This window comes from Neodiprion lecontei, chromosome 4 (assembly GCF_021901455.1).
Source record: "Neodiprion lecontei isolate iyNeoLeco1 chromosome 4, iyNeoLeco1.1, whole genome shotgun sequence".
Classification (NCBI taxonomy): Eukaryota; Metazoa; Arthropoda; class Insecta; order Hymenoptera; family Diprionidae; genus Neodiprion; species Neodiprion lecontei.
The window spans coordinates 15,910,929-15,922,649 of NC_060263.1; the positions used below are offsets into that span (position 1 = coordinate 15,910,929).

General features: G+C 36.2%; 1 protein-coding gene across 18 annotated transcripts in view; it reads left to right on the forward strand.

Moving 5' to 3' along the window:
* LOC107220306 (CLIP-associating protein 1-A) overlaps positions 1 to 10,440 on the forward strand; it is a 28,255-nt gene extending 17,815 nt beyond the window's left edge. For 7 of the 18 annotated variants that reach the window (XM_046738628.1, XM_046738640.1, XM_046738629.1 and 4 more), the window contains 18 exons: positions 214 to 467; positions 556 to 734; positions 1,031 to 1,156; positions 1,594 to 1,704; positions 2,141 to 2,173; positions 2,292 to 2,390; positions 2,474 to 2,657; positions 2,758 to 2,992; positions 3,572 to 3,637; positions 4,096 to 4,427; positions 4,517 to 4,820; positions 4,935 to 5,104; positions 5,204 to 5,342; positions 5,433 to 5,565; positions 5,800 to 5,980; positions 6,057 to 6,282; positions 6,753 to 6,959; positions 7,061 to 10,440. In XM_046738628.1, the coding sequence (XP_046594584.1) occupies positions 214 to 467; positions 556 to 734; positions 1,031 to 1,156; positions 1,594 to 1,704; positions 2,141 to 2,173; positions 2,292 to 2,390; positions 2,474 to 2,657; positions 2,758 to 2,992; positions 3,572 to 3,637; positions 4,096 to 4,427; positions 4,517 to 4,820; positions 4,935 to 5,104; positions 5,204 to 5,342; positions 5,433 to 5,565; positions 5,800 to 5,980; positions 6,057 to 6,282; positions 6,753 to 6,959; positions 7,061 to 7,267 (3,186 nt within the window). In that variant the 3' untranslated portion in view covers positions 7,268 to 10,440. The remainder of the gene's footprint in view (positions 1 to 213; positions 468 to 555; positions 735 to 1,030; positions 1,157 to 1,593; positions 1,705 to 2,140; positions 2,174 to 2,291; positions 2,391 to 2,473; positions 2,658 to 2,757; positions 2,993 to 3,571; positions 3,638 to 4,095; positions 4,428 to 4,516; positions 4,821 to 4,934; positions 5,105 to 5,203; positions 5,343 to 5,432; positions 5,566 to 5,799; positions 5,981 to 6,056; positions 6,283 to 6,752; positions 6,960 to 7,060) is intronic. The other 11 variants (XM_046738636.1, XM_046738637.1, XM_046738631.1 and 8 more) reach the window with 11 other exon arrangements.
* The last annotated feature ends 1,281 nt before the right edge of the window (positions 10,441 to 11,721 follow it).

Consider the following 11,721-nt stretch of genomic DNA (forward strand, 5'->3'; position numbering starts at 1 on the left):
CATTTGAAACCGTTTCTCTTTATGGCATTAGCGCAATGTCGCTCGTTAACAACACGCAGAGTCGCTCGACATGGAATCTAATTATCGGGTCATTATTTCCACTCTTTTATCCTGCAGAGCATCGTTTTTAACTACGTTTAATAGCCTTGAGTTCACATCTGCTGAATTTTCCCAACTTCTTCACTATTTTCATACGTAATGTGGTCATTTCAGGTCATGGCGACTTCCGGCGCTGTTGCTGTACGATTCATTTTGCAGCACACCCACAGTCCCAGATACATACCGATAATTACGGCCAGTATGAACAGCAAAAGCAAAGATATCAGAAGGGCGTCTTGCGAGTTTCTTCACCTGATACTTCAGTGCTGGGCTACGAATGTGCTTCAGAGACATGTAGCCGCTTTACAAGAAGCCGTTAAAAAAGGCATCGCTGATTCAGACGCCGATGCCAGAGCAGCGGCGAGAAAGTAAATTGCAAAAATTGATGTCTTTCTTATATTTTTTTTTTTTTGTTGTTATTCTCATGCCTGTGATGTTAATTTTTTTCTCCAACAGATCTTACTGGGCATTCCAAGAACATTTTCCGGAACAGGCTGAGGTTTTGCTCAAGAGCTTGGATGCCAGTTATAAAAGATCGCTCATGTCTCTGAGTAACAGTGGCAGTATCAACAGTCTAGTTGGCAGATCTACCAGCATCAGTCCAAGGGTTCCTAGACCGACACTCAGCGCTGCAGGTAAAATGTAAAACTCTGTAGAAAGAATTGGATGTTAATAAAGAGACGTTTTCCTCTCCGGGCAAAAAAAAAACATTGTTTTAAAAAGAAAGAAAAAAAAGTCCTCAAGTATTTGTGGGAGGTCAAATCGATGTAAAAATAATGATGAACACTTTTTTCTCGCCCATTCATTATTCTGAATATCTAGCTGTGCGCACGACAATCACGGATCAGTGGGTTTTTCTAAACTAAAAGAATTACGGTTTTTTCTTACATGCTGCTTTTGGACTTTTATTACCTTATATTGTAACATAAAGGTAGTACAGAAAACTTACACCATGGTCAGGCAGGATTGCATGGCCCTCTGAGAAGGACTCCGTCTTTGCCTAGATCGTATCGTCAGTCTGGAATTCCTATTCTACAAAGACCTACTGATAATCATTGTAATTAAATTGACAAAAAAACAATTTCACGCCTATAAATTATGTAACCTGCTAATTGACTTGTGTAGATCACTCTTTCCTTCCATTAATCTAACATTATTTTATCCCTTTTTATGTATTTACCTACTTTTTTTAGACGAAATTTATATTTTCGATCGCTTTTCTTTGATTTATAAGTAGTAGAAAATTTATCTGTATTATATTTTTATCCGTCAACGTACGTTGGTTTGTTACATCTTTAATTCTTATTTCGATTCATCGCGCAAGGTGAATAAGAGTCCTTAACAGTTTGAGAAGCTTGGAGGTAAAGAAATAATGTCAATGTTATCTGTACACCCGATAATTCCCAGTAAATTATTCGGCATGTTATATTCCGCTTTTGTCTCGATCCTGGCACCAAGAGTAAATCTAAAAATCTTGACACATCTCTTCTCTAGGCCGCATAACACCTGACGCCAGATCGACAAGTGCGATAGATCTACAAGCAGCTCAACGAGCCAAGGCGAGAATGGTTTACGCAAACATGTATCGTCATAAAGCAACGCTACGTAAGTGATTGTGGTAACAAATTTTTAGTTTTCCTTACTACTGACCTGTGTTTACGATTGTAAGTACGGCTGTGTATCTTAAGTCATTTCGTTTTCCTTAATAGTCTCCTTTCATTCCTACCCTCGCTATTACTGTCTACGATTATATATTTTCCTACATTGTACATTTTCACGATTTCCGTATGCTCAATTGTGCTCTTTACTTTATCTTATTTAATCTTCTTATACCGCTTTTATCCTCGTTTTCACTATTGATTTCTACGATTGTATGTTTTACTACGTCCTTATTTTCCTGAAACAATTGCGCATGTAACCTTATTCTGATGCCCAGATTCGAACTAAATAAAGATGTATGTACATATATATTAACTATGTAAGCTGTACTTTTATCACATTTTTAATATCATGCTGCCGTTGTCGCTGCTCTGGATCCCAGATAATGATATTAGTAATCAGCGAGGAAAATCAGGTATAGATCCAGTTGTGGCCTTCACATTTTTTTTACCCCATGGTTCGATTCGAAAACAGTTTTCTTGTCCGTATCTGGCAATAAATGGTTATAGTTTCTTTTTTTCAATCCTGCTTAGCTCGACCAGCCAAATCTCCGGATCCGCAAAGTGCTGTCGCCAGTCCGGAAAGAATGGCGAGAACTAGAACACGGGTTGCAGGAGTGTCGCAATCTCAACGTAAGCGAATTTCGATTAATTGTATTATGCCTAGCTGTATTTTTAATTGCTTTAAACCGTTTCCGTTTTTCCTCCAATTACAGCCAACAGCAGATCTGGCTCACCATCTTCGAGATTGAGCTACGCGACGTACAACAGGGAAGGGGGAGAGTCTCTTATGGCAAGACCGAGAAGATTGTCCGGACAGGGAATAAGAAGTACCGGAAACAGCAGAGAACCGAGTCCGCAGCGTTTTGGAATGGAAAGAAGTTTCGGAAGTAAATTACGGTGGGTAACATCTATCGTAAATTGGAGTAAAAAAGAAAAGGCATCAATGATCGATGAACAAAAGTTTTCAAAGAAATATTTCGTCTTGTCTGGATTTCAGAGATCGAAATCTTCACATGTCTCCCACCGACAGGCCTCCGACTAGGCCGGTTATGGCGCAAAAAATGCTCCAACAATCGCGAGAGGCGGAATCAGCTCTTGCCGATGCTCTAACATTCGACAGTATTGATAGTTACACCAGAACTCCAAGAGGCAAAGGGGATCACAGCGACGACAGCGAAACCAACAGCATTTGCTCGGAGCGCAGCATGGACAGTTTTCGGCGGCCGAGCGAAGTGAGTAATTTAAACATCATAACATCAGTTTCTTTTTCTGAACTCTTGGATGCTAGAGCAAAATTAAAGGTTCAGACAATATTAACATAGATGTAAAGTTCAGTGACTACTCGTTTGTACATCATATATACGCCATTGTCATTGTCATTAATAATAATAATAAACATGTGATTTTTATATTTCATGTCATCAGACGCCCTGATTCTCTCTGTCTTCTTTTGATTTCAATACTCGATTACTCGGTTTTTCTCTTCTCTTTTTTCAATTTTGTAATTACCTTCCCTTCGTCTATTAATTCTGTCGTTACTTTCCTGAAGAACCTTTATGTATAGTTGAATGTTTCTTGTCAATCATCGTAGATGGGAGAAAAGAAAGAGTACAGAGATAATATAGGTAAAAATTATATTTTGAAGCTTGACGTGCATTAATAAATGTGGCTAATGCATGTTTGGTTTTTTTTTTTTTTGTTATTCTGTTGTGGCGTGATTGTTTGGTTGGGACTAATGTGACGATGCGTTTGCTGTGACTTCGTTCGCTGTGACCTGTTCGCCCCTTCCATTCGTCCAATGCATTCGTTAGTCGTTTTCATGGAGCGGATCACAACAAAGATTGTATCGCGATTTGTGGGATCAATCTATCCCTAAGGTTTGTTGTCTGTTATTGGTTTGTTTATTTTTTGTGTCTTTTTCTTTCTTTTTTTGCTAAAGTTTATACTTTCCCCATTCTTCATCGATTATCTGTGATACATTTGAAATTCAAAGTAAGGAGTATCTTTTGGAACTATTCAAAAATTACCTGTAGCGAGCACGTTATTTTTCCTAGACAAAGACGAAATGGAAATTGAATAATTATCCAAACTATTCTTAACGTTGGAATCGTTCCTCTATTCAACTTACTCTATTTCAATGTTTTCTAGCTGTTCTGCTTACATTACCTTTTATTTCTCTGATCCACAACCGTTTTTCATACTGTTATCAATAAAAACAGATCACGATAATGAACAAAAAAATATTATTGAGACTAAGGCACAATGCAACACCTTGAAAGTATACCTGAAATTAAACGGTTACCAAAGTCTGATTTTTACCCACTTTTCTTTGCAGGATATTAAAGAAATCATTGAAAATTGTGGTCGCAAGCATTGGGGCGATCGTAAAGAAGGCCTGCTTGGTCTTCAGCATTTTTTAGCAAATGGAAATACGTTGACGGCGACGGAATTGCGAAAAATAACGGATATATTTGCGAAAATGTTCATGGACTCCTATACTAAAGTGTTGAGTTTATTCCTGGATACGTTGAACGATCTGATCGAGAGTCACAGCGAAGATTTAGGCGATTGGTTATACGTGTTGTGCGCCCGGCTTTTGAATAAACTTGGAACGGATTTGCTTGGCTCGATACAAACTAAAATTCACAAAACCTTGGACGTTGTAAAGTAAGAAGCTTGTTTTGTGATAAAACGATTATGTTGATCGTAAAGTTTATTGATCATATTAATAGATTTAATTTTTTTTTCGCTCACAGAGAACAATTCCCAGGAGAACAACTCTTGCCTACAGTATTACGCTTCTTGACTGACCCTACACAGACACCAAATTCTCGGGTCAAAGTAGCCACTCTCACTTTCATATCGCAGATCGCCGACACGGCCGTACCGTCGGCTTTAAATAGTTCCGCAGCCTCGGCTCTAGCAAGATTGTTGGATTGGACAAACGACATGAAGAGTCAGGATGTCAGGAGGCACGCTCAAAACGCAGTTATAGCACTTTACAATTTGAATACACCTCAAGTGACAATGATACTCTCTGATTTACCAAAACCTTACCAAGTAAGTCGCGACGATCGTTCCGCTGTATTTAGTAACTGAACAAACGGGAGTCGCATTCGATTTCCAAGTCACGATCGCATTCGTGTTTCTTGAGTAATTATGACTGTATTTTAGGAAGCAGCATTGACCCTGGTCCAAAATCACCTCAGAAGATCATCCGGATCTAGTAATCCAGTTTCTCCCGGCACTCCGCCTTCAAGAATGCCTCATTCCCCAGCTCGAACAAGAGTTGAGACTGATATCGATATGGATGACGACCATTTAAACCCCGAAGAGGTTTACAAGTAAGTATCTCGTAGCATGATATGTTCAATAGAAATGGGAATACACCTGTCTGATTTTTTCCCAACGAAATCTCAACAAATTTGTCGTCCGTTTCGCAGATCGTTGAGGCGGACAACGGCAGAAATTCAAAATTACGGTTTTGAGCGTCTTGAGAAAGCGACGACCAGCAAAGATAGTGGTATCAGTAACATGGCAGACGTGGAAGAGAAAATGGAAGGGCTGGCATTGTCGAATTCAGTGAGTAAAGCGAAATTCTAGTGGCAAACAACGGAAATAATATCCGGAACTTACCGCGGTTCGTCAATTAAAGGGATACACTTTTTTCAGGGACGCTCGTCGTCCGTTTCTTCTCCTACGCAGCGAGGCAGACCCGTCACGAACGTGGCATTGAACGGCTCGAGTGATACAATCACCGGTGATGCAGTGCTGCCGCAGGAAAACAACGGATACAAGACACACGGTAATTTATTCGTCTTTATATTCTGCGACACCCTAGTGGAAATCTAAAACTTGGGGTTATTTACGGAACCAGAGAGCACAAAAACTTCATCTTCATCTCCCGGTGATTTATCTACGCGCACAAGTCTCTCGGCACGATTCAGCTCTTGAACTGATAGCATTTCTTAATCTTTCTCTGTGCTCTCACATTAAATTGGCTATAATTTGTATGCCTGTCCCTTATTTTCAACGCTAGAACACCAAAAAAACACGGTGTCTTCACCAGATTCAACGAGCAGAGGGCCTGAAGTGTTGGACAACCTCATGAAGGTACTTCAGGAAAACTTTGGTCACGAAGCAGAGAAAATCGCATCTCTACAAGAGTTTCAGGCGTACGTTAGAGACGGTGATGTGCCATACCTAAAAGATAACTTCAGGTAAGTTTATTGTAGACTTTGAGCTACAGGGAAGCAAGCGATAGTGTTCGTAATTCCCGGTTGCTCTCGATTTCAGGAAATTACTGAGGTCACTGCTGGAAAATCTTGGCAGTCCCCATAAACAAGTACAAATAGAAGTACTTCAGGTTCTTACAGAGCTACTCAAGTGCCCTGAACTGACAGAGTCGTTTTCAAAATTCATCGAACTGATCGTTCTCAAGGTTTTGCAAGCTCACAAATTCGACGACCCCAATTCTGAAGCTTCCTCCGGCAGCAGTCGAGCCCTGGTAAAGCAATTAGAGGTATCTGTGTTGTTTGTTTGTTTGTTAATTCGTTTTTTCTAGAAGTAGTTGTTTGCATTTCATTTACACATTGCGCACAATATGTATTACCTTGTAAATTACTACAAGTGTGTTACGAATTAATCCGCATGTCGAATACGCAATTCGGCGGTTCGAACGAGTTATTAAAAATCAGTGTACTGTATTGGATGCTAAAAGAACGGCTGATTGCAGATGTGTAGTATGATTATCAAGTTGGATTTTTTCTTTGTAACTGTTAGAACCACTTTTGTCGGCTCTTCAAAATTCTCCTGCTAAGTATCAGATTTATATATATTCAATCTTTGTGTCAAATTTTGTAACTTGTAGCTTCTTAGTTTTGTGAAGTATCCGTTTGAAATTTTTGCCGCTTGGTGCGTTTTTCTTTCCATTGTATCTTTTTTTTTCCTTTTTTTCCCCATATAAAATGGTATGTTCTTTTTTAATCGCAGGTACTCAGAATTGCGGAGAAGTGCGCGGCGACAATTGTAACCGTACTGCCGCCGGATCAGATAATAAAACTGATTCAAATGATAATATCGACTGAACCGTATCCTAAGAATATGGCTGGCATTAAAATGCTTCACAAGATAGTCGAGCACTGGGGCGCAGACGCCATAATGCCTCATTTATCGAAAATCATGCCTGGCCTGATAAAGGTGAGTCGATCTCGATGTTTCAAGACGAATGCGTGATGTCTTTCCAATATTCTTTGCGTAATTGATCGGTGTAATTTGGAAAAAAAATTTATCTTATATTGCAGGCTTACGACGACAGGGAAAGTACCGTGCGCAAAAGCGCGGTCTTTTGCATGGTCGCAATTCATGCCGCGGTAGGCGAAGAAGTCCTGATGCCTCATCTCGCCTCACTATATGGAAGTAAATTGAAGCTGTTGAACATATACATACAACGCGCGCAACAGGCTAATAGTCAGCCGGCAAGCCCACGTAACAACAATAAAAATTAACCGATAATCAATCAAACAACTCTCAGAGTGGCAATACTCAAACGATTCGCTCGATTCGGCGCTAAACATGAGCAAATGTTGTTCGTCAATTATCTCAGTAAATCAAATCCCTGAATGGAACTTTCATGTTATGAAATTCTTATACAAGAAGAGACATCGTCGCTAGTGCGGTGAATCAAAAAAATAGGGATACCGGGAAAACGACCGATATCAAACTGTCGATACACAATTTTCGAGTGACTTATTTATAATTAAAAATAACATTTTCATAATTTTGAATTTACAGTATTGTATTTGTTACTTTTGTGGACTATTATTGTTATTATTATTATTATTATTGTCATAGCATATTCGTATCGTCAAAAGGTATTTCGTGATATTATATTCTACACATTGTCATCCGCATGAACAACGGGATTGAAATATCTTGGAGAACAACAAAAGGAAGGAAAGAACTAAGCGTATATATGCATATATGGAAAATGTAAACAAAGGGAAATTCGTGCCTACGATGATACGTATATTCATTCGATTCCGCGTGGTTAAAGTTTCTCTAAACTCACAACGTTTAAATTAAAATTCCTTTTTCTACCCCTTGTGTGTTTTAATATGAACATAAAATGCTGAACATTCGAAGAGGCCCTAGGGACTACTTATACGATACTCACATTTGTACTTCTCCTTATCGGAGGATTGCACGCAAATTTTTCTCTAAAGAACAAAAAAAAACTAAAACGGGAATTAGTTTTTTTTTCAGACAGACACTCGTAAAGGCACTCGTTATTTATAATTCGTACATAGTTGTGATTGGTTTCAATGGGGATACCTACAAGTATACGTAACATCTGTCAATGCATACCTGCTGGACCGATCCCCCCCCCGTCCGGAAATTGAAATGGGTTTTTTTTGTCGTCTAGCGTGACGCTGCATCATTGACTATAATAATGCCATGATTTTGATTTATGAATATCTATTATTTTTCTTTCTTGTTGATTTTCAAATGTGTTGTCTTGTATTCCTGAAAGAATCCTCTGAGTTGATGATGAAGAAAATCATACTCCGTTGTGATCATATTTTACAAATTATGAACAGTTTATTTGTAAATAATTTAATTTGCTTTCATTTCTATTTTTATGTTGACGTAACGTTGTCAAATTACAGTTCATGGTTCAACATACCAGTTACTATTAGAAGTAGTTAGATTGTTTTTAGGCGGCTTGTGTGTGTGGGCATTATTTGATTGACATTGGAAAACTGATGCATAATAATAATTATTTTTTATTTTCAACAATTTTTATTAATATTTATTTAAAATTGATGGAAACATAAAAGGGAAAAAAACTACAACACTAAAACAAAAAATCATTTGGAGAAAGTACGTGCAATATGTTGATTTAAAAAAAGGAGGCACCATAAAGAATAGTTTTGGTAATCTCGATTAAGAAGACATAAACTAAAATGGAATAAAATCGAGGTAAACAATATCCAAACTGATTCTTATCAAACTGAGTTTTGTTACACGTGTATTGGGTTGTCTGTGTTTTGTAGTAATATTGGGCTTGGATAAGATTGCAAGATTGTGATTTTGGTGGAGAACATTATTTGACGTGACGCGAGTAGAAAGGAAAAAAATATGGATATTATCCGTCATATGTGCTAGTCAGAGATTCTTAAGGGATGCATAAAATAATGCAAAAAACACTAAATATTAGAGGCGTATACATTGTATAGTCGGAAATACGTATGTAAACTTAGATAAGCGAGAGAGTGATAAAAAATGAAATTCGTTTTACGAAGATAGTAAGTAATTAATTAACAAATCAACGAGTTGCCAATATTGAAAAAAAAGAACGCAAAATCAAACATAAACGTAACATTATACACATGCTCTACACATACGTTTAATTATTTCCTGTGCCATTAACTACTTTGTTTTTCTGTACATTTTTTCCCCGTCTTTAGTATCTTGTAGCATCATTTTTCCATTTTTTTATTGTTATTACAATAGAACCTCGGTTATGCGAATTAATTGGAATCGAGTGTATTTCTGATAACCGAAAATCAATTTTTATTTTGAGGGATGATAATATATACAACACAAATTTAAATTGACTAACAGTCTATATTAAACATCTAAATACGTATTGAGCCTCTTTCAAACACCGAATGCTTATTTTATCACTTTGGTTTTATATAGTGGTCCATGATCAATTGACGAACAGCTGCTACACATTTTTTGGCAAGCAACAATGTATGTTTGGCATCAAAAATGTATTTTTTCAGCCAACGTTCGGATAATTGACAGTTCGGATGAATGAAGTCATAGTTCGGATAATCGAGGTTTCACTGTAATCGATAGATAGCGGTATACCATGTAATTATATTAATAATAGTAGTAACAATTTAATGACATTCGTTTAATATACCTTATATGTAATCTAACTCAAAGTTTAAAACTTTTTAAAATCGGCCGCGAAGTGCCAAAGAAACAATATTGTGTAACACGAAAAGGGCGACACTTTTAAGTTTGGTGAAGAAAAAACGGTGACGGACAGAGAAACAATTGAAATAACTACTCCAAAGTGTTTGTGTGACATTAGATTGTAACGTTTAAGCAGTCATAATATTATTTAGAATTTACATAAGCCTTTGACGTAGTTAAGTTAAATCGATTGATGATCGATGTAAATACACAGTTACAAATTTGTAATTTATAAAACTTCCTTCACGTACTGAGAGTTGTCGCAAAACTTGCCAAGACGACACGGCTGAACATAAATGCGACATAACGTCTATGAAAGCTTTAGTGAAGGAGGGGATCAATAGTAAATGTAGTTCGAGATTCGTTTTTGTTCTTATTTCCTTTGGTTATTATCAGTAATGAAAGAAACCACAAATTTCATAGATATTTTGAGTGTTACTAATTTCTTTGTACACGTTGCACGATGAAACCATAGTGAAAAATTTCCTCGATATTATATCTCATATCGGTATATTCGACTGAAATTATAGATTAGATTAGAAGTTTGAGAAGAAAAAAAAAAAACATTATTTAATTTTTAATATTTTTCTTTCTTTTTCCTTTTGTATACATCTAACCTTAACAGTGGCATTTCCATGAAGTATTTCTTCATCTCATATTTATAACATAGAAATAGAGATATAACGACAAAGAAGAAGGAGAAGAAAAAGAAGAAGAAGAACAAGAACAAAAACAAGACAAAGAAGACAAAGAAGAATCTATAATAATCATTTTCTATTTAAAAAAATATAATATTAATATAAATGTACCAGCGTACGTTAATAAAAATTTTAAAAAAAGTAAATAAATAGAAAAGGCCGTTATTCCAAAGGGCATCTTTGCGCTGAGTCTCTTGCGTAGCACGCCATAAGTAGATTGAAAATATATAAAGAAATGAATAGATCAATCAAAACAGGCAATGTCATTGAAAAAAACAGGAAGTGGATTCTGTTGGGCTTGGAATGAAAAAATAATATCATGGCAACAATGTCTTGAATACACATCTCGATGTTTACCAATTGTGTATATCTGTATACCTATATATATGTATATTTATAATATATAAATATATACATATACACTGACCGTCTAATAGTAGTGAAAAGTAAATAAATGATTCGTAAGAAAATACTAATATAATAATTATTATTATTATTTATGACATTACAATGTTAATTAGCTAGTAACATAATTGATGTAAGGTTGTGTAAAAGGAGGAAGGAAGACTTGAAACTTTGAATGGGTGTAATGGCGAAAGCCTCGTTAAAACAATTTATGATTGAAAGCTTGTTTTGTTAAGTTTTTTGAGCACTATGATTATTATTGTAATTCATTATTATTAATAATACTACTTAAATTAAATGTAAGAAGTGAGAGAAATAAATACAAATACTACTTAAGGTTCGATAATATTGAAAGGAAGAGTACATTTTTAGATGATAGGACATTATATTCTTGCACAAGTATTGATTCTATTCGTTCAAACTTTGCATTTATCAAAATCGAGTGTCATTCATCACCGAGAGAACCTATTTTTATCGTTTTCTTCCTTTTTCATTGCTCATTGGATTTTCGTTTTCTTTTTTTCCTCCCTTCTAATTTATGTTCAATTGAAAAGAAATATTAACAACAATTATCAGTAGCGCGCAGTAATTAGTTGGTAAGATTGTATGATAAAGATGGTCGATAAAATTCTTTTATAAACTTGTCATAATCATTAAACTTATGGTACATACATACATCCATGCATACATGAATGCATACATAATACTTTTGCATATATCTTGACAATGCAAAAAAGAGCAAGCTCAGGTAAAACACTTTATCCCTAGAATTTATACAAATATACTTTTTACGCGGTCGAAGATTGCGTACACAAAGATGATATAAACATTACTGCAATTGTTATTCTCTCTATAAATTGCGATTCTTT